General features: G+C 48.7%; 3 protein-coding genes across 3 annotated transcripts; 1 reads left to right on the top strand and 2 right to left on the bottom strand.

Annotated features, from left to right (window-relative positions):
- CTHT_0032110 (uncharacterized protein) lies at positions 1 to 1,671 on the bottom strand (the record flags this gene model as incomplete). Its single annotated transcript, XM_006693589.1, has 1 exon — positions 1 to 1,671. The coding sequence occupies one exon, from the start codon at positions 1,669 to 1,671 to the stop codon at positions 1 to 3; it is 1,671 nt and encodes a 556-aa protein (XP_006693652.1).
- Positions 1,672 to 10,679: 9,008 nt separating this feature from the next.
- On the top strand, positions 10,680 to 13,106 carry CTHT_0032100 (uncharacterized protein; the record flags this gene model as incomplete). The annotated part of the gene is made up of 8 exons (XM_006693588.1): positions 10,680 to 10,733; positions 10,894 to 10,972; positions 11,030 to 11,152; positions 11,230 to 11,575; positions 11,677 to 12,187; positions 12,668 to 12,698; positions 12,765 to 12,796; positions 12,861 to 13,106. The coding sequence occupies 8 exons, from the start codon at positions 10,680 to 10,682 to the stop codon at positions 13,104 to 13,106; spliced, it is 1,422 nt and encodes a 473-aa protein (XP_006693651.1).
- Positions 13,107 to 14,999: 1,893 nt separating this feature from the next.
- Positions 15,000 to 23,165, bottom strand: CTHT_0032090 (uncharacterized protein; the record flags this gene model as incomplete). The annotated part of the gene is made up of 12 exons (XM_006693587.1): positions 15,000 to 15,839; positions 16,288 to 18,056; positions 18,110 to 19,013; positions 19,275 to 19,556; positions 19,731 to 20,063; positions 20,181 to 21,028; positions 21,085 to 21,717; positions 21,930 to 22,279; positions 22,335 to 22,467; positions 22,715 to 22,772; positions 22,835 to 22,921; positions 22,986 to 23,165. The coding sequence occupies 12 exons, from the start codon at positions 23,163 to 23,165 to the stop codon at positions 15,000 to 15,002; spliced, it is 6,417 nt and encodes a 2,138-aa protein (XP_006693650.1).
- Between the last annotated feature and the right edge of the window lie 1,573 nt (positions 23,166 to 24,738).

Here is a 24,738-nt window from a genome sequence, read left to right as displayed (position 1 = left end):
TCAACCGCAGGCGGGCTCATCTCCCGTCGTCGTTATGACTTCGGCCTTCTCACCGCGAATGCCGCCATCTAGGATAACAGCTTCGTTGTCGTCCAGGTCGTCTTGCACACGTCGCCATCTGGTCCCTCTAGCCCTCTTACCTGGAAGCTCTGCCTGCTTCCCCTTCGGCTCGTAGATGGGTCTGATCAACCCTCCCAAGAGCGGGTTCTTGCTGTAGGCCCCTCCATGGCCTTGACCACCATCCTCGATGGTAACCACCGCTCTGGACTTGACATCCTCTGTGTCCACATGATTGTCCGGACTCGGCGGCCTTTCCATGTTGACGGTTTGCTTGAACACCTTTTTCCCAGTAATGTCAATACTGATAATCTGTTGCCGTTTCTCATACTCCGGCTTTGCATTCCATTCCATCTCGCGCATCAGCTTCTGCTGACGTTTGAGCGCCATTGCCCTCTCTTCTGGGGTTGCCCACATGCTGCCCGCCAAGGAGGGATCGAAATCAGCCGCTTCATCCTTAACAGTGGTGCGCTTCGCATTCTGCGCCTGGAATGCGAGCAGCTTATCACGGTGTTGTCGAGCCATCGCCTCCGCGACGCTGAGATCTTCAGGACCGGCCAGCCCGACCTCTTTCAAGGGATTGGCGTACGACCGTTGTGATTGCCCTCCTCCGGTACCAGTCTTCTTGTGTGCTTCGCGATCGGCTGCCATCTTTTCCCGACCACGTTCCTGCCGAAGTTCTTTAATCATGCTCTGGACTTCGGCAGGATTCAACAAGGGCTGTCCGCAAAACGTGCATGGGCCTAGCCCTTCCTTGATGCAGATGACCTTGCCACAATTCAGGCAGTTCGGAGCCGCCTCGAGAAGGGGATGGCGCGTAGCAACGCAGTTACACCTGCGAGCGGCAATACCCTTCGCCGTGTTGGAGAAATGTGTAGGATTTGTCGAAATCTCCAGGGCTCGAATAGCTTCGTCGAAATCGGCGAGAGCAGTGGACTGGCCATGCATCGGCACACCTCCCGTAATTGATACCTTTGCGATTTTGGCATTGTTGTTACGGGATGATGACGGGCCTGGGGTCGCCGTGCGAGAAGACGGATTCGACCTCGACTTTTGCTTCGGTAGACCGAGTTCCGACACGAGTGTTCCTGCAACAAAGAGGGGAGGGGGCTTCGACTGTTGAGTAGGAGGAGGTGGTGGGGCTATTTTGGTTGATGATATCGATAGTTTCTTGCCATAGCTCGCGTCGCTGATTGATGGGGTCGATGCCCCTGATCGCGCGGGTGGTATATAGTCTTGTTGTAAATCTTTCTTGTTGTACACAGTTCCTGCGGCAACCTCGAAAGACGCGACCTGTCGTGGTGGCGGGGTATGGAGGGATGGTTTCTGCTTCTTTTGACGGGACCTATGTTTGGGGACACTTTCGACCTCAAAATTGTGGCTAGAACTTGGCGTTGCACCAGGGACAGAAGATGGTGGCTTTGACAACAACTTGGGATCAGAGCGGCGAGAATTGAAGGTGGATATGAACTCTATCACCTGGGGCGAGTCTCCCAGCATATCTGTGAAGTACTGGGCGGCTTCCCCTTTGGATAGGGTTGAGGCATAGTCCAACACTTGCTGCAGCGCATCATCTGGTAAGGAGAGGATCTGGAACAACTGTTCTTTAGACATTATCTCAAGCGTGCGTATAATAGACAGATGCTGGGAGAAGGAAGTGGTCTGGGGGCAACTCGTTTGCAGCTTTAAGATGCTTTTTGTATTTGCATGGAGATTGACCCGCTGAGTTAAACGGGTTGTCGTGCTCAGTGGGGCTCGCCGAAGCTCCAGGCCAAGTGCCCCGCACTTCAAAAATCCATTGATAAGGACAGTGCTATCCAATATATCTACTGTCCAAATCCCTTTTTGTGGAGGAAATTATCCAAAGCTTGTCAAGTTCCCTTCTTTTTACAACCCTTCTTGCTTTGAAACAGTTTAGTTGCTCTTCTCTTCAAACATTTATTAAGCATGCCACGGGTTTTCTCCAGAACGAACTGTTTTCGATCCATCGTCCTAGAATGGTTTCCAACAGTAGCGCCCCACCTCTTCGGTCCAGATCTGCCGGCTCCGCGCCATCGATGCGCCAAGCCGGCTTCTTGGCGGTTGACGGAGTCAAGCGATAACTCCTGTCTTAGCTACCGAAGAAATGTTAAGCACGATCTCTGGCGGTTATACATTTGACACTCTAATGACAGTATAGAACTGGTGGATTATCGTCCCCTCAGAACGACTGTTTTTACTCCAATACCCCAGTTTCGCCGAGTGTTTCTCGGTCTACAGACCCGTCGAACACTGATATCTGCCACTCTCGGAAATGTTTGGTTTTGATATCACCGCACAGGCCGATCTCTGCTAAAGTCATACAAAAACGCTCTGAGAGTAGCTCATTGGGCACAACGATGAGCAGGCTTCTGGATGCTCCTATAAGTATGTCCGTGTCAGCAATTCGATTGATATTTTACTTCCGGCTGAGCACTGACCGACTTCTGGCTTTCCCGGCTCCCTCGCCTCTCCTCAGCCCAAACGAGGTTTGATGTTTAATCCCAAACGAATCGAAGATGGAGCAAAGCCCATGATTAACTGGGAGTATTGTGTTTATAGTGAGGCTGCCATCATTCAGAAAACAGGGGATCTTGCGCCTAGGTCATGTGATGACCATTTTGAGAATGGATATGGACTATCCACAGAGTTCATAATCTCTCCTCATAAGCCGCTCAGACAATGCGGTAATTGTCTTTATGGTGCAGGCGGAAGCAGCTGTAGTTCTCACGGGACCAAGGCTGAATTGGAACTCGAGAATGAGTTGTTAATCACAGGCAAGACTTCTTGATTAAAGTCCACTGTAATGGGGGACTTGGCCTAGTGCAGACAGGGATCGACAATGGGTCAAATGGGTTAGATGATGGCCACTGACGATGTTGGGTGCACAGCGAAGTCAATTACTACGTGTAACAATCTTTCTTGGTCCTCAGTGTCCTTGTGTTGGGGAGAGGAAAGCCCAAGAGAAATCCTTCATCGTGTCCAAGTACCCTCCCTTATATAATCCCTTCGCCCTTGTGAGTACCTCGCGGTCTCCTGTCATCTTCAGGGGTTCTTTCAGCGTGGCAAGGTTATCTAACTCATTCTTGCCATCCCTCATATTTTCCGGGCTCTACCAATCAGATATGCCTTTGCCCTTCTCAGCTCTTGTGTCACTGGTGTTCTATATGTCGATTGTCAAGGATATTTCTTCTCCTTGGACTGCCGTGTCCATGTGACATACACAGTCATATAAAGAGCTAATAGGGGTTTGCATCAAGCAGTTATAAAGGTGTAAGCATGTCAACTGGTACGCCGATAAAGAAGAGGTCAAACTCACTGGCCATAGCTAAGTCAACGAGGTTCTGCACCCAAGCTAACAGAAGAAACCAGTACTCGATTCAGATAGCAGCAAAATGCCCATTGGGATCAGCCAATCCATCGCATCTCAGAAATTTAGTCAGCAAGTCAAGTATCAGTCAGCATCAGAAGGCTTACGCGATATAAGTAGTGCACAACTGGCGGCTTCCCTGTTTTGTCCCCACATCTTCCGCAACCCCCCACTCCAGGAATTCAAGCGCCTTCGGAGACCGCATTAGGGGGTGCTTCGGCGACTTTACGATATCCTGGAATTGGATCTGCTCCTGGCAGAAAGGGACTGAAGCTACAATCAGCACGTTCCGATGACATGAGGTTTCAGGAGAAGCGGGCAATGGCACGCTGTTTGCAGAATGTCTTGGATGTCTTTCGAGTTTAGCAGCCAGCAATAGCATCATCGCTCGAGACTTGACGAGTCGTACCTGATTCGAAGTGTACATACCGCCAGGGATTTCGTATCGTGTTAAACGAGCCACGGGTGAATACCATCGGGAGATGGTTAGCGCGCTAACAGACTCGGCCGATCGAGATTGTTGGACATAAAAGTAAAACGTGGAGAGTATTGGCTTGGGCATTGCCCTGCAAAACACGCGGCCCTGAGGGGATCTGTCAAGCACAATTGGTGCCGCAGAATAACAACGCCCCCTTCTAAACTACACACGCGTGAGGGCAAACGAGCATGGCTCTTATATAAGGTCAAGCGTGCACCTGGCCTCAGTGGCGCCGAGACTGACCGAGGTACGGTCAGCGGTGACCACATCGTAGTTACTTGCAACTAACAGAGATATTACCTCACTGAGCCGGTAGGTCATGAGGTGCTCCTCTTTCAAAACATGACATTACTTCACACTTTCCTGCGCCTGCCGCAACGCCATTACCGCGGGGTTTGAGGGTTGTTTGTTAAATTTCTCAGTGGTGGCACTGTCAAGTTAAAATTTTAGTCATTTATTTGCTGGGTATTGTTGTATGCATCGCAGGAATCACTTGAATGTTGTGCCTGTAGGTGGCCTGATAATGATAATGTCAGCAATCTAAGCCAGGGTGTCTTTTCTATTCAAGCCAGTCTAGTCTTGTCGCTTGTGGCTTCGTTAAAGCACGAAGTGGATGCAGTTAACTTTTATGTTGTGTGTCAACATCCGTACAACTGAAAATATGTTAGCTTTTGCACAATCGAAGATTTTACGATACACGCTTTAGATGAAATCCCATGCCCGCTAATCAATGATTGTAGCGGGTATCATGTCCGCCATCGCAGCAGATTTGACTCTTCCACAGGGCCGACAGTGGCTAACCCAGAAAATTTGATGAGAGATGAGATTGTTGGGGGTGTCACCAGTGATCTGATCCCTGAGACAAGGATGGCCATCGAGGAATTTCGCGAAGGTCAAAGAATTTGAGCATGAACCGACTTTTGGTGCCTTCAGATGGCATTTAAACGGGCCAGTAAGCCCATCACGATCTATCATGCCATGTCCCAGTTGACGATTGAGCGCTAACCGTTGTATGATCTCATCGTCTTATTACATCACAAGTGTGATCTCCAATCCCCAGGAGAGAATCAAGCAGAGTGTCAGAAACATCAACTGGACATCCAAGCAAAAGTCGAGTTGCTGCGTTGATCATATATCCGGGGATATCATGCAAGACCCCTATACCTGTTGTAAGACTGGGCTCGGCATATTCGATGGAAGTATTCGAAGAGACGTTCACTGGATTGATCAATGCAGTAAGTGCCATTTCAACAACGCTGGACATCTCTGCAGCTTTCGACATGATGGCCATGATAGCCTGAGCTGTAAGCGCAATCGAGAGGCAGCCTCTAACAACAACTCTGCTAGTTCTGAAGGGATGCTGGACAAATGCGGTGGGTACGTACCCAAGATAGCACCCAAGGCAGAAGTAATGAGCGGCTTCCCCGAACTGACATCCCTACTATCGTCGAACATAACGGTTTGTTCACACATTAACATTGGACAGAATGCAAGCCTGCCGACTCCATATCAACTCCAACTACGAAAACCAAGGCTACGAACGATGCTGCTACGACGGCAAAAGATGCTGCGCGAAAGTCTGAGAATGGCCAGGAGTCTGAGCCTCGATCCCGCGAATAAATCAGCCAAGTCACCTTATTCAGAGCTCATTGCGGAAGGGGTATCCCAAGCGATCAAATGAAAGATGACAACCTACAGTTCAGGTTTGAGGGAGAGCTGAAAAAGGCCACGGACAAAGACGTTAAGCGTAAAAGTCTTTGAACCTAAGCGACGCAGCAACAGAAGAGATGTGTGATAGCATGGTTGTTTGTGTGAGAATGGTTCAACGATGGAAGCTACGAACGCAGCAGTGCCTGATTTGTAGAAGATGGAAAGCCCGGGAAGAAAATCAGGAGTATCGATATCTTGTACTAGAATCTTGGACTGTAGATGAAGGCAGCTTCCTATAATTTGCCTTCTGCTCGTATAGAAAGGATTTTCGCTAATCATCACTTACCAGCGATGGTAGTTCTGGACCTCTGCCTTCTCTTTAAATGCTCCAACTGCCATATCAAAACCCAGACACTTGAGCCTTGGAAGATGGACAAATCTTTCTGCCGTCTCAGCTGGCATCAACACAGCAGAGAATTGTGCCCCTGCTTGCCACATGGCTCTCAACCTTCGTCTGTCTGCCAGCCTTTGTTTGACAACATCGGCATTGCTTGAAATCCGTTGATAGAACCACTGACGTTACGAGCTTACGGCTGGCGCTACCAGGCATTGGTGCACAAACCAATCTCAAGGAGTCAAATCCTGCATGATGACGAAGCCGGACCGCATTTGTTTATCATACGAATCAGCACACTGGAAAGGAAAGGCGTCGTTCGATACGGATGGACTGGTCATATGGAGGGCAGAGCGTATAAGGAACAGCAATGGTTGTGATTCGGGAGACTTTACGGGATCGGACGGATCAAGCTTGTTGATTACGACCACGGTTCGTATGTTCGAGCCTGAAAACTCGGAGAGTCACTAAGCCACTTTGACATCCTTATGTGATGTGTTGCACGATAGAGGAAGGGAATAGGTACAGCTATAAAAGGGGAAATTGCTGGGTCTTCAACACTATTGGTCAGATGAACTTCAGTGATGTAGATGGGGCTGTGCCAAAAGTTCAGCCCAATATGCCATGGTGAGCCTGAGGATAAAACCGAAATATTGGTGAGTGATGGTCAGTTCAAGTCCCAAGTTTCAGCACCCCTAGACAATTACTTCATTTGAGGTCACGCAGATGGTAGTATGAGATCGACATCAACATAGGAGAATTGAACTGTTGCTAAGACTCTCGTAATCAGCTTTGTCCGGAGAACCCGACCACGGGACTAATGCAACATCATGCACACGTGTCGAGCATTGCACAGGCTTATACCTGGGTTTCTTTGTCAATTCATTACTGACTCTGTGGTCAGGGACAATTGCATCCTGTGTGAGTCAAACGATGATGCTTGAGACCAGGAGGTGGGTTTTGGTTTTCCGCAAACCGTGGCTTTGGGCCGTCATTTTGGTGTGTCCATAACCGTTCCATGGAAGATATATTTAAACACAGTTAAAACAAGATCTGATCGATTTTTGGGCGAATGGATGCGATATCCAAGATGAAAAGCCCAATCACCGATCAAGGTCGGTCTCCGATCTTAGTCGGTTGATGTTGAGGCTCATGTATCGAGTGACTGCTCGTCATCATTAAACCGTGGCAAGCAATTCCGTGAGCGGGAGCGTCCAGTAGGTGTTGTGGCGAGCTCCGGATCGTGCCTAAGACACTGGTCCGTGCAGATCTTACAACTGGACTCGAACGTACAATGGTTGGGCTTTGCCGTCAAGACCCAAACTTTTCGACTGTCCTGTTGTGTACCACCAGTATCACCTTCGGCGAATATTTTGTTCAAATCACACAGCCGCAGCTTACATACAGCACATGGTTGGTCGCATAACAGGCCTGAGCTCTTGTGAGAAAACCGGGGATGAGGAACAGGAGCCGTTGCGTGACAGCTCTGTGGCTTCCGTCACCAGTCAGGCCCCGTATATGGTGTTAGACTCTTGTACAATCGAACAGAAAGGTTTAGAACTTGCGAGAATCGAGGAGTTCATGGTTACAACATATAGGACTGTTACCTACTATGATTAGGGATACAGCACACCGAAGAGAAATAGTGAATCAGAGCTGGGGATCCAAACTCTGCCCCTCCAATACTTACATTCGATATCTTATTTTCTCAGAAGTTTTGGGTTATTACTCATGCACGCATTGACAAATGAGGACGGCTGAGTTTTCTCGTTAGCAGCGAAGAGCATCCTCGCCAATATATGCGGGATGCTAACAGTTAAGGAACTTCGCCTGGTTTTCTAAGCTCAAGAACACAGTGGCGAACTGGACTTATCTGTTTATCTACATGGATTGAGAAGAGGACGCCCAGGCACCTTGGCATTGAGTCTCATGTTAATGTTCTTCAGCAGTTGTTCTGGAATGCCTAACATAACTGCCAAGCCGTTGGCTGCATGTATATTCCCCTGTCTGCGTTCGGCTGAGACTTCACTTAGTTAGTTCTTTCTCAGTTAAGCTTACAGAGCAGATGCTAGAGTCGAAGTCGCTCGTCCGATAACATTATCTTGGCTGACTCGATTCGAGACCCTGCGCGATGACTTGGGTATTACACATGCCAGGGGTTCTCCACAGCGGCAGGCCATGTGGTCGGAATACCTTTGCAAAAATGCAGAGACTGTCATGTTGGACAATATGAAATGGAAATTGGAGTGCACGATGGGTAGGTTCATGTAACCGCAACAGACTAGATACTGGCATTATTATGCCACATGTAACAAACTTAGACTTCAAGGTTATATCAAGCATCCAATAGCCCAGGCGCACCAATATTCACATGTAGACCTTTTTATCAACTCAAATATCTCTTCTGATGATATATCCACCACAAATTGAAGAGAGTCAGGCTAGTATGGACCAGGGTTCGGGTACTTGTGCATATGTCATGTGCCCATCTGACTTAGGAAAAAGGAAGGTAAGATATCGGTCCCTGTTGAGCTGAGCTATTAGGGCAGAATGTATCGCCCAACATCCCTGGTGACACACGCTGACGGAGGATTTATCCTGCGTGAACCTTGAGAAACCCGAGCATCCAGAAAAGGGGTAGGGTTCTCTTATGTAGTAATAGACTGTACACTGACGCAAATTGTTCAAGATTAATGGATCATTAGCCGGTTCATGGACGGGTTTCAAACTTTAGGTGTTGAAAGCCCACGACCATGGTATCGTCATCCTCGTACAGGTATGGCCCAGGGGGTGACAAAGGAGTGAAGGAACTAGTAACCAATAAAATGGTTCTCGGAAATTCGGGAGCTCATGATGCCTTGTCTGTAAGATGTTCTGTGTATATGTAACTAGAAGATTGTTTCACAGTATTGCGGAAGACTTCTGTCTACTCGTGCGTTGCAAGTGACCCTATTTTTCCTTCTTCGTTCTTGATATCTTCTTGGACATCACAAGCAGATCCCTTGCCCCTACGTATCTCAGTTCCCGGACCTGTTTACGGCTTCTTTGTTTAAGGGTTTGGCCAGTTATGGAGATTACAAGATGCTGGAAAATATCCCGAGCCTGAGGGAGCTGGGCTGTCAACTAAAACCACACAAGAAGCCATGAACAACATGAATAAAGACGTACATTCCAGTATAGTGAGTCAACAATATCAGCGATACATATATAAATTCAAATGATCTAATAAAAAACACTTATTGTGATAGATGGGCCTTCATCGAGCGGCAGATGTGTCCTCAAGGGTCTTGTGGTACTCCCTTGAACTTCAGAGCTTGTTCTCCTGTTTCCTGTGAGATCAAGGTTGGTTTCATGGCCCCCAATGGTAAAATGCTGATTAGTTCTTTCCAGATGCCCTCAACAGTAACATTCGGTGACCTAGCCAAGAAAATGACAAGCGATATATGGTGGCGTCGCGGAAGTAGCCAGGAGGATCAGCGACGAATCATCATACCAGCCGCACACCAAAGGCTATCCTTAAGTCAGGGCCTAGGGTCCAAGAACATGGGAATGGAGGAGTGGATCCGCAGCCGAAGTTATCAGCCGATACAGAAACGTGGAATCGAAAAAGTTGCCGATCAGATGTGACAGGCAAAACGGAACTGACCGCAACTAAAGCCATGAGCACAGCCAAGGACCGAACGGATGGTAAGCCGTCGTCCGAACATGCAACAATTGGACTAAAATACCTACCTCCTGATCACCTTGTTCCAAGCCGATGCCCCAGTTTGGGCAATGCTTTACGGAGTACAGAGGACCATATTTTGTGTGATGTACAGATCGAGCTGGAAATGCAGGCAGTTGTGGGGTAGAGAGGAACACCATGAATTTCCTGTCAGCTAATGAGAGCGATGGAATTAGAAGCTGAACAACGGACCCGAAATAGCAAATGGGAACTTAGTTGAGATCGGGGCAGCCAGCTGTCGATCGAGTATTCGCTAGATTGATGTCTTGATCATCACACATGACGGCCCGATCGTATATTGTGACGTAATCAATGTATCAAGATGCAAAGGCAGTTCTGTAGGAGCATTGGACTTTTCTCAGCTGGCACCTAGCAACTGATACAGAGATGGCTGAGAGATGGGAGCCGAGTGGCTCCAGATCTGAGAAAAAACATTTCAGATGTGACACAATTGCAACCAATCCTGTGGGAAGTCCCTTAGAGAGATTAGTAAAGCCCTCACTTGCACTGTTTGCTGATGCATGAACACAGACCAAGAATATAAGTGCACTGTGTTGATTCGAGAGATCAGGACATGAAAAATGGATACAAGTCAGAAACCTTGGAAGCTTCGTATTGGTTCATGAATTGAACTCGATTGGCGAAACATGGGCTCAAGGACCGTGTTTGTGGTTGTGCAGGACTAGATAGAGCAACCACTGAAAAACATTTGACATCGAAGTGACCAGTTCCGAATCCAGGCAAGAAAATCTCACACCCCTCCTGCCAGCACAGCAACATGATTGCCAAGACCCAGCCAAAGGTGCAAAAGTAGGTAACGATCCACAACCGGAGAGGTATCGAGTCGGAGGGTCTGCCTTCGCACATGGGGATGAGTGGGCGTCGGCATTGATGCACTGTCAATGATTACTGAATCCATCCACCGGAACTCCTTGTTGATACTTATGCAGGTTGACAATTGCTGGTTGAGAGGTATACAAAGAACAAGATGCCCCTTCATGATTCGCGACAGCAATGTATACATATGGGACCCTTCAACCTTGTGAGCTGATGAATCCTTTTGATCTCATTACTTCACATGCTCACCTCTTTCGTGTTCTTCCATCTGTCTGGATTGTCCACATAAATCTTCCGAGAGATCAATTCTCACATTACGCTTATCTCCTTTCATTTTATTGCTATGTGTGCCGCCAAACGATCAGGCACAAGCAGCTCAGGGCAACCAAGACAGCTGCCTGGAGCCGCATGTGAAGAATGTCGAAAAAGAAAGCTTCGATGTAGGTTAAACCTCATCTCTATAACTGTAGTGTTCGTTTAGCTGACTCAACATGATCTTAGGTGATAGACAGCGCCCTCAGTGTGGAACCTGTGCTGATGCGGGCATTGTATGCGAGATAAACAACAACCGCTTGGCCAGAGGTCCAAAGAAGGGAGATCTCAAGGCTCTTCGGAACAGAATTGGTACGTTACACAGCTGCAGACCTGCCCCCATGAATCTCAATTGCCAAGTTCGAATCAGTGCTGACGAAGAGCAGTAGCATTGGAGCGCCGGTTGAGTATCGAATACAGCGAGGATGGGCTAAATGGTGGGACTGGAGATTCTGAGACACTCCCAGCAACGACCGAGAGACCTGGCGTAGGCACAACATTTGCAACACCTGCGACATGTTCCTCGGACAGCGGCTCTCCAATCCTTGCTTCTCCCACACATGCCCCGCAACATGCAAGTCTGTGGGAGCGCGAGCTCCATGTGCAGATACCGCCTCTTACTCCTGTTACTCCAGCATCGATGATGGCTTTTCCGGCCTTGAAGTTTCCTCCAACTCCTCAATCACCGGTCGTGAACACGTTTCAAATTGTTGACGATCTGATGAAGACTGACTTGTAAGTCTTCTACATGAATCTACTCATCTGTTGGCTTGTTTAGACCACGGAAAAGCAGGGACTAGTCTTTCGACTCCAGCTAACACCTCCGTGTAACACAGAGATCAACTGTACTTCGATCGGGTTCACCCCAATATACCTATTTTCAACCAATCACAGTACTTCTCGCGCTCCCGTCAAAGTCCCGCTTCCGACGCCCCCAACTACATGCTATGTCTCCAGTATTGCATGTGGACGTTGGCGATGGCGCTGTCGTCTCAGTTCGAGAGCTACCGAGAACTCTTTTACACAGAGGCAAAGCAGATGCTAGAAGGCATTGACCTGACAGACGATGATTTCCGGCCAGTCCAAATTGAGCAGGTGCAAAGTTGGCTACTAATTGCTTTTTATGAGTTTGCTCGCTGCGGCCATCGTCGTGCCTGCATCAGCGCAGGAAGAGCATTCAGGTTAGCACAAATGGCTCGTCTACACGAGGTCGATAATCCCGATGAGTTAGTTGATGAAGATCCGATTCAGAAGGAGGAGAGGCGCAGAACCTTCTGGGTAGCATATTGCTTGGATCGGCTTATATGTATGAGCAACCGCGCCCCTCTCACATTGACTGAAGACGTGGTAAGTTCCTGTGTGTCCGCTAGATGTACAGCACGGTCAACAGGTTTGCAATCAACATCATGATCATCCTTGTTAGTCTCAAATCGGCTAACTGCCAACTTGGCATATCCCCATGGCTAGATCTGTACTCGTCTACCATCTCCGGAACTCGCCTTCCAAACTGGCCATCCCATCCAAGGTCGATTTTTGTCAGATTTCATCGCATCAGGAGAGGAAAGCATTTTTTCTCCTCTGACTGAGACTGTAGTACTTGTTACCATGGCGGGTAGGGCCATTTCCCACATGCATGCCACAACCGTGGAACGAGCATATGGCAACGCATCACTCGACTTTTGGATCCGTCATGATTGGCTGGATAGTACATTGACACGAAAGATGAACTCACTTGCAACGACAATTCCGATGATGGCAGCCATGGCGGACCCCATGCTCTTGTTCGCCTTTCTGATGGGACATGCTACTACAATCCAAATGTGCCAGATTGCGGAATCCGCGGCAACACAGGCTAGCTGTAAGTCAACATCTGCAGAGTACGACATCCGAGCAATGCATGCGGCAAGGGAAATTGCAGTATTAGCTAAGGCCCATGAACAGATTGGATATTTTAAGGTAAGACAGCATCCTTCTCTACCAGGTCTCTGGGATTGGAACTGACTCACAATGTGCTTCACAGGCCAATATATTTCTGCCGTTAGCCGTCTATCTGGCAGCGTCATACATAAAAGCTAAAAAGAAGGAAAGTCTGCAATTCGGAGGTCTACCCAGTCCAACAATGGACCTGGCCGATCCAGACCTTATGGCCAGCGAGTTTCAATGTTGCGTGGACGTCCTGAGGAAGACACAGAGTTTCAATAACCTGGCCAGAGAAAATCTGGCGGCATTGGAGTCTCATGACGTTGCTGGAACAGGTACGCTATAGCTGTCAAATGATGACATGATACCATTTCCATAGCGATACCTGGTAAATGAGAGAAGCGGAACCACGATGGCGAGGGTTAAGACGGGGGCCAGCAATGGCAGTGGGGATACCCAGGTAAAGCCAGTGTCACTTTTATCTGCTTGTCAATTAGAGGTTGTGTTTTTTCGAATTACAACATTGTATCTCAAACTCATATGATTGGACAGATTCGTGATGTTAACAACTCGAGAGGTAGTGATGGGACTTTTCCAGGAATTCCTGCAACTTCAACCCCAATGCCGAACATGCCTCAGGCTGGCTTTGCCGTTTGTATAGTACACCGTTCTAAACATGGATGAAACGGTGCTTAAAGGTTTTTTTTGGTCAGCAGCATGTGAGCCTCAGGAACTTGATAGCATCTTGAAGTGTTATTCTGGACTTCTGGCCTGCTCCGGAACCGACCCGGGACCGTAACGACATACTGGCTCCGAGCTTGAGGCCCCGATATCAGCCGGAGCCGGAGTGGAGTGGCAGGTGGTAAGAGTATATACAAGTCCAGAACTACTATCGTAACTTGGGATAACTTTAAAGGTATTAGGACTCGGTAACATCTACTGGAAAAGACCCATGCTGACAATGGCGTTGGATTGCTTTTTGACGTGCTAGACATCGTTGTCTCAAGTGGAACTTAAAAGTCTCCTAAGATACTGTTGGAGAGTTATTCACAATGGTCAAGGTTGAGATAGAGGTTATGCTTCTGTGCTCACTGGATCAGTAGTTGAACCTTCTCCACTCGCCGTCTATGTTGACCGGAACTAATCTAGTGCCCTTAATACTGTCTACTTTGTAGGATGCTGAGTTGCTTACCTCCGGGTATTGTGAATTTATTTTTTTTGGGAAGCAGTTCAAATTTCAGAAAACTTTTTTGCATCGTGTCGACTGCATCTACGGATGATCTAACAGTTTCTCAGAGCCACGGCTGTGTGGCGTTTGCCTGCTTCATCGGCCAAGTTGGCAACCCCGCTAGTTGAAGCTTGGTTACCGGAGTCTTGGGAGACTTTAGATCTAAATTGACACAGTGCGCTTGCAAAGTGTCAGATCTTCGAAGTGTGGACAATGAACCGCTCATGAGTCTTGGACACGTTGAGCAAACGACATAACGACCATCGTATGAACTAGTTCCCGTTGTTGAGCCTGATATCAACAATGATAGCCAAGGATGCTGAGCTTATCGATGAAGAAAAGAGAAAGAGGGCACCGGTGTATAAGTTACAAGGGGTGCCATAACTGTGGGAGTTAACCAGGTTATCAGGCCGACAAAAAGAAATTTACAATTAGGCTGTCCCGCTTCAGCAACTTCCACGAATCTGCGAGCTGTGCTGAGTCAACATTATACCGCATGAAGCACAAGATGGCTCTGCAATCACAACAGGAGCAAAAAAAAGGCTAAGATGAGAAAACCCCTTAGGATCAGCCGTCTTTGATCTCAAGATGTCCTGGATCAACTTCTGTGGAAGCCTATCAACAGGCGTGATGACAAGAACAACCAGTCTGATGAGATCCTTTGCTTTGACTCACGGAATCACACATATCTATTGTTGCATAGCTCGAGGCTGCACCTCCTTTTGCGGTGCAGATCCGCTCTAGATCGGCAGAGATCAGCGGAGTGGTTGTGGTCAATGTCACATTCCCGATTGTGATTTTCCGGGAAGACAGATGATTTGGATGCCTCGACGAGGTATCAGAAGTCGTCGGATGCAAAAAGTAACCTTATCTCACCTAAGAAGCTCACTGACGCAGACTTAGTGCTGGTTATGCACGGTATTGAACCAACAAGTTCTGATATCGAACTAAAAACTGGATAGATATAACTGGATAGATAATTCTAAACCAGAGACAGACACTTTTTGGAGCCTAACCCAAAATATCCGGATTGGTGTGACTGCTCTTTGTCACAACGGTCTTTGCCAGCTCCTCAATTGAGGCACTCTGCATGAGTTCGAAGATCGACAGCTCCACTTCCGCCTTTACTGCCAGCATGTTACACAATTCGACTGCAACAAGTGAGTCGATGCCAAACTCAGCCAAAGATTTGGCCGGCACGACATCATCCTCGGAGATCATGAAAATATCCACGAGTTTCTTGGCGATCATCTCTGTGACAGCGCATGCTGCTTCCTCTAGAGTTGTCGATGCGGCAAGCTTGCTGCGCAGGTCGTTTGACCCTGCTTGTGTCATCCTTGACTTGGTTCTCTCCTGTTGCGCTTCACGGTACTGCAGGTTGCTAAACCGCAGGTCACGGCTGAGGACTGAGTCTTCAGCATGCCCCCTTGGTCCAGTGTTGAGGCCAAGCGCTAGGCTTCCTGCAAATGGCGACTGGATTGCTGAATCAATCGCCTTGAGAACGTCATCTGCGGCGAGTTCGAGCATGCCATGGCGTCGGAGGGACTCGACGATCTTGTTCGCCTGTTCTTCAGCCAGATACCCGACAGACCTGACGATACCAAGGTCAATGGAGACACCAGGGAGACCGTGTTCCACACGGTATCGCGCTAACGCGTCCTGAAAGGCTCCTCCTGCTGAGTAGTTGGATTGACTGGCATAGCCCATGACGCCGATGAGAGAGGACAACATGATGAAGAAGTCAAGAGATCCCGGAGAAGAAAAATATTGGTGCAGGTTCCAGCTGCCTTGGACTTTTGGGGCTAATGCCATCTTGTAATCCTCGAGCGTCATGTGTTTTAGCACCGAATCCTAATAATAGCTTTATTAGAATGGAGGACAAGGAACCGGTGGCACCTTCGCGTACCTTGAGCTGCATTCCTGCGTGGATGATACCCTTAATTGGTGGCTTCCCTGAGCCAACATAGCTGTCAAGAGCTTTCACCAACTCCTCGTGTTTGGAGATATCACACCCAACAGCTGTTACTTTTACCCCTCTAGCTGTAAGCTCTAACTCTTGTCTCAGGGCCATGAGCTTGGCTTTATCATTTCCATTTCTGGACAGGATGAGTAAGTGTTTGGCACCACACTCGACCAGCCAGTTGCATATGGATTGTCCAAGGCCACCGAATCCTCCCACGACCAGGTATGATGCATCGGAACGGAGTTTAGCATGTACAGACCGAGGACGTGCCTAATAATCTGGTTAAAAGAATCCCGGCAAGCCTAGGAAAAACAAAAGAGTGAAGAACGATCATACCAGAACCACGGTCTCGGGGGTAACAGAAAGCACAATCTTGCCGACATGCTTTCCTGCTTGTACAAGTTTAAAAGCCTTTTCGACGTCCGACAGAGGATAGACAGTGATAGGAGTGACTGGATTAACCTCCTTGCTTGCAACGAGCCGGACGACCTCATTAAGGATCCTGTGAGCATGCATGGGTCTCAGTACACCTAGAGCGGTCACGTCAACGCTGGTGAAAGAAACAGCACGAGTGAATGTTCCGAGAGCAAGGCTGTTGTTGAGCTCGAAGTCTCGCTTTCCCAGTTCGATGAACCGACCGAAAGGGGCAATGCAGTCAAAACTTTGTTGAAGCAAAGATCCCGCTAAAGAGTTGAGGACCACGTTTACCCCTTTGCCTTGTGTCATCTCCATGATGCCTGTGACGAACGATGCATCCCTACTGGAGAAGATGTGGTCAGGGCTGATACCATATTGCTTCATCATAAAATGGCGCTTTTCTTCTGAGCCGACAGTCACAAACACCTCAGCCTTGACACGCTGTGCTAGCATCACGGCCGCCTGTCCAACACCTCCTGTGGCTGAGTGAATAAGAACGGACTCTCCATGCTGAAGCTTCGCATGGTCGTAGAGTGAAAGATAGGCAGTGACAAATTGTGTTGGGAGAGAGGCGCCAACCTCGAAGGTCATATCATCCGGCATATGGACCGCGCTGGTCCAGTGAACTCGAACACGGCTGCTGTAATGTCCGCGAAGTAGGACAGCAACTCGGTCTCCCGCTTTATACCCATTAGCTGCCGCAATGGAGCTTACTCGAATAACCACACCCGAGCAATCGTAGCCCATGACCTTTGACTGGAGTTGACCCATCGCAACCATAACATCACGAAAATTGACACCGAACGCTCTTGGCTCAATCTCGACAAATTCTTCAGGAAGCGGTTCTGCTGAAGTGGGGTCGTCGTCAAAGATCAAGGTATCTAGCAGACCAATGGTGCTCATGGTCAAGCGAAGGGGACGTTCAGGTTGTAAAAACGGCTCGAAGTTGGTCAACGGAGACTGAATCGTCTTGACAAACACACTTGAGTTGCGCTTGTTGTCTTTCACATATCTTGGGACGTGGATAATCCCATTCCGCTCTGAAAACTCATAATCGTTTGGCCAATCTTGAACGGATTGGTCAAAGAACTGCATGAAGACGTCGGTGATGGCCTTGATTGATTCCACAGACCACATGGACCGAACAGGATCCAAGTCCAAAGTTCCCAAACGCTTGCCAGAATACTCCTGCCTAAGAGACCGCAGGAACCCTGATGTGAGGTTTGCAAATGGGTTCAAGCTCTCGCTGACACCTCCTCTGGTTACCCAAAGCAAACCTTTAGACCGTGTGCACATGGATTTCAGTCCCTCAAACTGGGCTGCATTTGCGCTAACTAAGGTCGGAGAATCACAGTCATCGATGAACACACAGATCTTGTTCTCGTGATCTGATAAGTCCTCAAGGGTACAGACTCTCGGCACAGTCCAGGTTACCAAGCCGATGGAAACATTGAGTTGGTCAAGCCAAAAGTCAGGAGGGGAACAATTTGGTGTGACGAAGACGATTTCGAAGTCGAGTTGGGGAGGGGGACGAGCTGCTGCTGAAGAGATAACACTAAACGAGTAGAATTCGTCGTCATTGCAATCGTGAACCTCTGCCTCTATGCCACGAAATCCTGTCTGCTTTAATACGTTGTCCCACATTGAGATCGTCAACGACGGGCTGACTTTGCGTTCCTCTTCATTACCTGCATTTATTGTCAGCAATGCCCTTCATAATTAAGACGAAACATGAGCATACTAAGCCACCAGCCCTGAAGAAAGCCAAAGACAAACTGGATGTCCATCTGATCTTGGGTCGTCTCTATAATAAACAGCTTGCCCCCTGGTTTGAGCAGCTTCCTCACGTTTGTCATTGTGTTAATCATTGATCGTGTAGCATGAAGGACCTGACATGCGATAACAATGTCATAATTGCCCTCTTCAAACCCCTGGACGGTAGGGTCCTGCTCAATATCCAGCTTCTTGTACTGCATTACCTCGCTCCAGTTGTTGAACTTCTCTCTCGCAGCCTCAAAGAACCCTAAGGAAACGTCGGTGAAGTCGTATGATGCAATGCTGCATTCTGCCCCTGAGTTTCGAATGGCCTCGAGAACATGCTTAGTTGCACCGCCAGTTCCTGCACCTATTTCAATAATCCTGACCTGTGAATACTTTTGTGCATACAGGGCAACAAGTTGGCCAACTTTGGAGTTAGCCCGTCCCCACTTCAAGCCCTCGAGGTAGTATCTCGACAGCAAGTTGTCTTTGAGCATGAGTTCAAGAGCAGTGACTTGACCTCTCAAGATTGGCACAATGAGAGGGCCCAATCTGCAAACCATCTCACCATTGGTGCTGCTCAAACGAACCCGTGCCAACAACTTCTGTCGTTCATGTGCAGGTGTCAGCAACCACTCCTTACTTGACGGCCCAAGGCCTCCAGTCTTCGCAAGCTCAACTTGGAGTCTCATCCAGATGTAAAACTTCTTATGGTACCACTCCAAGCCTTTGACATCCGAAGCGGTGAGCTGACTTAGTGCGTCGCAGATGTAAAACAGACAAGCGCGACGTAAATCAATCAGCAGCTCGGCTTCTGTAGGTGAGATCTCGCTGCCCAGGTTCTGCTTGACCCACGAGTCATTGAGGAAGGTGATGTCTGGAACCCACTTAATCAAGGTAAATTTTTCTTGCTCCCAAGGCCTGTCTTGTGACACTGGAGCATTGCCAATAGATTGACAGACAAGCTTTTCGACGGTAATGACGGGATGGGATGTCACATCGCCTGAACAGGAAGCTTCAAAAACAAATATGGAAGAAGTCATTGTCTGCGAGTCGATGTGACTGAGATCTGTGTAGGCTCGCAAGCAGTGGCTTGGGTTTGCATTAATTCCTGCAGCGATCCATAGCTTTCGGATCGACCTAGGGACTTTGAGAGTATCTGCCGTGCTCCCAGCACCTGACACAGCGGTATAAGCCGCCTGGAACACCGAGTCGAGAGTTGTTGGATGGATGATATGCGGATGCTGATGACGCCTTGGCATCGTTGCTTGGGTATCGGCAATGCTAAAGGAGGTGAGGGACTGCTGATTCCGAGCCCGAATGCTGTTAATGTTCTGGAAGATTGGCCCATAGCAGAGACCACGAGACCGAAGGTTCGTGTAGAACTCACGAGTGCTAATCCAGTTCCGGTATGCCGTTTCGTCGGTTGGCTGAGAGAGGTTGAAACTGGTATGCCAACCATGACAGTCGGCATACGCGACTGAAATAAGACCTTTACAATGTTCTGTCCATTGGTTGTCTGCAGTAACAGAGTGGATTGAGAACTCCAGCCAATCCCTTGCATCGAGCTCTCTGGTGTTGCATGGCCGAAGATGAAGCTGTACCTCGATACCCTCGGTAGTCTCGGGAACCACAAGAGCCTTGAGGATGTCTATATCACGGAGTTGATATCCTATGACTGCCTCTCCTTTGGGACTATGGGAAGCTAGGTATGCCACTGCTTCGATTGCCATGCTGAGATATCCTGCAGCTGGATAGATGATCTTGTCCTGAACGACGTGGTCTCTTATCCATGGAAGGTCGGTCAAGCGAATCATGTGTCTCCAAGTTGGACTGTTAAGGTTCGTTCCAAGGAATAGGGAACCCAACAGATCATGCGGAAGATCAGACCGGTTTCTGAGCGCTCTGTTAGCGCGCGGCTCGCACCAGTGCCGCGTCTGATGGTTCCAGGGGTATGTTGGTAGGTCGTGAAGCACCTTCAATCCGTATTTTCCGTATGGAAAATTAACGGCTGAGAGATTTACCTGGTAGCCGTGTTGAACCAGATTGCATACCAAGGCATGCATAGTGTCGACGGCATTTTGCTTTCTTATCAAGCAGCTTCCGTAAAAGATACTCAGGCCTTCAAACCGGGGCATTGCCAAGATGTCTTGAATGGGTCCAGAAAGTGCGGCATGTGGTCCAACCTCGATGACCATGTCAACGCTTGGCTCGCTGTCGGGTGTTTCGAAACACATGCTGTGGAATGCCTCCAAGAAGCGAACAGATCCAGTAAGACTGCGAACCCAGTGTGCAGGGTGCCCAATCTCCTTGGCATCATCGATGCGAGAGCCTGTAGCTGGAGAAGAGAAAACAATGCTGACGCGGTCCTGGGCAGGGCGTACTTTGTTTTCCATTGCGGCGTAATACGCGTTGGCAAACCCCTGCATATGATGGGAATGCCACGCAGCAGCAACCTTCAAGCGCCTGACAAAAATGTTTTCCTGCTTCAGGATGGCCTCAAGCTCATCGAGACCCGCAATGTCTCCAGAGATCGTGATGCTGTTGGGACTATTTTCGCAAGCAAGGACCACCGTCCCCTTGGTGACACGGGAGATATATGGTTGGCTCGCTGCTGCGCCTAAACCGACTGCAACCATGCCACCACGCCGAACATGTCGATAATCAGACTCGGAGGCCAATCCTCCTCGGGCGTACGCTATTGCCATGGCAGAAGGAAGGTCGATAGCGCCAGCAGCGTAAGCTGCAGCAATCTCGCCGCTAGAATGACTGGTGACTGCGCTAGGTGTGATTCCCCAGGAACGCAAGAGTTCTGTCAAGGCAATCTGAACAGCGACGCAGACAGAAGTACTATAATCAAGCTCGTTGACCCGAGAAGTTTCTTCAGAACGACTAAGCTCCTCTGCAAGAGCGTAATGTTAGTAAGATTTCTTCGATGTCTGGATACGTCAGACATACCGATCATATTCCATGTCGCCCCAAGCTTCTTCAGCTCGGCATCACATTGAAGAAGCGTAAGCTTGAAGACAGGATAAGTATCGATGAGTTCCCGGCCCATGGCCCACCATTGGGCCCCTTGTCCAGTGTAAACAAAGCCAATTCTGGGGTGACTTCTGGTCTTTACTGGGCTCGACCTGCAGGAGTCAATCGCTTGGATCAGGCCACGAATGCTACTGCCGGAAAATGCCAAAATCCAAGGAAAGACAGACCGACGATGACACAAAGTGTATGCTAGGTTGTCCAGGAATGCATCCTCGTTGCTAGTATGAGCATCAGCCAGATATTTCCTGAAATTGCTAATCATGTGGCGGGCCGCCTGCTCATCCTTTGCACTCAGAAGAAAGACACGGGAACGTTTAGTGCACTCTGAATGGCCGGTTGTAACTGTGGAGGAGCCATTTCCATTCCTGACCCCATTGGGAACAGCATTGTTCGAGGTGTGTGAGGTACTCAAAAGGTAGGACTCGTAATCTTCGATGATAACATGAGCATTCGATCCTCCGTAGCCGAAGTTATTGATAGAGGCTCGCCTGATGCCCTGAACATCAGGCCATGGCTCCAGTTCCGTAGGGACCTGCTGACAATTAGTTCCTGGCCGGCAATTGATAAGCGAAGGTCAGATCCAACCTTCAGATTCCATTCGTCCAAACGAATTTTGTCGTTGGGCTTTTCAAAATTGATGCTTGGTGGAATCTGACGGTTCTCCAAAGCCAAGACCACTTTGATGACTGCGGCAAGACCGCTTACAGTTTCAGTGTGCCCGATATTTGTCTTTACTGAACCGATTCTCAGAGGGCATTCACCTGTTCTAGTCTCTTTAAATACCGAGGCAATGGCTCTCGCTTCGATCGGATCGCCGATTGGTGTCCCGGTTCCGTGCGCTTCAAAATATGTAGTCTCTGCCGGATCCAAGCCAGCTCTTTGGTAACAGGCACGGATGAGAGATTCCTGAGCTTCTTGACTTGGGGTTGTTATAGTTTCCGTTTTGCCGTCTTGGTTAATACCAGTTTCCCTAATAATAGCGCGAATTGGATCTCCATCTCGGAGTGCATCATCTAGCCTTTTGAGAATCAGCGTAGCCGATCCTTCTCCGCGACCGTATCCATTTGCACGGCTGTCAAAGGCGTAAGATTTGCCATCTTTGCCGATTAGTCTGAGAAACTGTTAGCATTTTACTACCATGCATTTGTAGGCGCTGTTGTACACACGTCATGGAAGACATGGCCATGAACATGTCAGGATTAAAAATGACATTTGCTCCCCCAACAATCGACATATCAGACTCTCCTGTGCGGAGACTTTGGCAGGCCTGATGGAGAGCCGTAAGGGTCGTTGAGCAGCCTGTATCGACAGTCATGCTTGGGCCTCTTAGGTCAAAGAAATGAGAGAGCCGATTTGAGGCCATTGTGGCGCCAATTCCCAGTAGGAAGAATCGAGGAAGAGAATCGGGATCACGGAGCAAACTTTCGTAGTAGTCCCGAAAGAAGCAGCCGGCGAACACAGAGGTGTTTGATCCAGCGATATCCTGTAAAGTGATACCGGCTGTTGGAATCAGTAGACGTCTTAAAGTGGAATTTAGAGAACATACCACTCTCAAGGGCCTCATAGGTCGTTTCTAATTGCAGTCGAAACTGAGGATCGAGAGTCTATCAGGTTAATGTCATGGTAAGCTTCCTCCCTCTCTCAACATCTTCATGTATGAACGTACAGCAGCTGTTTCTGAAGACAAGTTGAAGAAACTGGCATCAAAAAGGCCGATATCTTCCTTTAAAAAATGTCCACCGATGACATTCGTCTGCGTGTTTGATGTCAGCTCTTCACGCTTTGTTTCATCAAGACATTCCAAAGGCGTTACACACCCCGTTCAGCTTTTCGTTGTTAGGGTGAAGGAAACCTCTCACGTTAAACCTCTCCACGGGTATTTCCGACCAAGCGCTGCGCCCTTCGGCCAAAAGCTTCCACAATTTCCCTGGATTGTCTACATCGCCAGCGAACCGACAGCTCATTCCAATGATGGCAATTGGCACGTTCGGGGCCATGTTTGGTGAGATTAAGCATCTGCACAGTAAACGTCGTCGGAAAGACAGCCCAGTAGGTCTGGATTATAGCCGTCGTATCAAACTCGAACGCAAGTCCCGCAAAAAACGACACCCTTGGAGGATGAAACAAACATGATATACTGGCCAGATTGGGAACCTCTTGCCACCACTTCGATGGTGGACGAATGATTTAGACTGACGGGCCCTCATCTCGGAGAATCTTTATAGCACAGCAGGGCGAGAGTGCTGTGTTTCAACGCTTCAGCTGACAGATGAGGATGAAGCAATCCATTCCGGAGACGCTGTGGGTTCCATGGATGGAAGTCAAGATACTCCGGTACAAGAAGAGCTCCGACCGGAGAGGGCACAAACTCCGACCAAGCCCAAGCTCTCTTGAAAGGAGTGGTGGTGTTCGGCAAACAGGACAGTTGGTCACAAGCCTCAAAACAATCTAAGCCTTGCTCTTGAGATCGTCAACTCTCTAGAGACATGCAGTGCGGCGAATTGCAGGTTGTTTAACGCATAGGAACTGTCGGGGAGTGAGTATCCACCCAGATACTCCGGTGGCCACGGGCCGACAGACAACGAACTCCGGGACGGAGACTGCTGTCTTGTGGATTCGGCGGCAACTGTGATTGACCACAAATTGGCAAATTGAATTTCGCTTGACAAAGGAACGCGCTAGGTAGCTGATAGAAATCTTGATTGGCTGGCCGTTCCACCGGCCCTCTGTTCCCAGACCGGTAATCGCTGACGAAGATCTGTGCTGGTCTTGACGCAGGATGTCAATCGATCGCGATCGGCATTCGCGTGTCATCCAATGGCGGCCAAGGAAGCCCAACGAACAGAGTCCGGAGGTGTGGTTGCGGATGAAGCCTCCACCCGCCCAGTAATCACATTGCCGTCTCTACGGCTCGAGGCGATCGATCTCTCAAATCGTTCCCATCCAGTTGGACGTCTCTTGCCGTCTGAGGTGCAAGGGGCAGTACTGGAGAAATATAACCCAATCCTGCACTTTATACAGCCGATCATGTGTTCGGGTTGATACAGGTCATTTGCCTTTTCAATTTCTTGTGCGGATGTTGACTAAGCCCTTCGATCGAATGGTGGGGGAAGATCAAGGAAGGCAGCGGTAACGTGTCACCTGCTACCCTTGCATTGATCGACACGCAGCATAGCCCCCGAGCACACCTAATCTAATATTATGTAATCCACGCTAGCTATGTATGGTTAGACTATTATTGGCAACATCTTAGCTTCTGCCACAGGACCCACCCGTCTCCTACAATCTGGTTCTGGGCCGCTCGGAACCAAATATCAACAAGTATCGTTGACGAAAACATAAACAATATCCGGGCATCTGAGCGTCACAAGCCCCTCGTTGTGCTTCTGCTTATTGTAGTATTCTACTATTATGTTAAATAGTAACTTAGAAGGTTAGGCCGTTGTCTAACACTGAAAGCTCGATATGTTCGCGAGGCCAGGTTGCCTTGAGTGTTTGCTACCTTTCATCCTCAGTGCGATGATAAGTAGATGGGTTCTCGGTGTTCTTTGCCAACATTAGGAGCTGCAT

Source organism: Thermochaetoides thermophila, assembly GCF_000221225.1.
Source record: "Thermochaetoides thermophila DSM 1495 unplaced genomic scaffold scf7180000011816, whole genome shotgun sequence".
Lineage (NCBI taxonomy): Eukaryota > Fungi > Ascomycota > Sordariomycetes > Sordariales > Chaetomiaceae > Thermochaetoides > Thermochaetoides thermophila.
The sequence above is the reverse complement of the archived record's forward strand: the minus strand, read 5'-3'. Positions and strand labels throughout refer to the sequence as shown.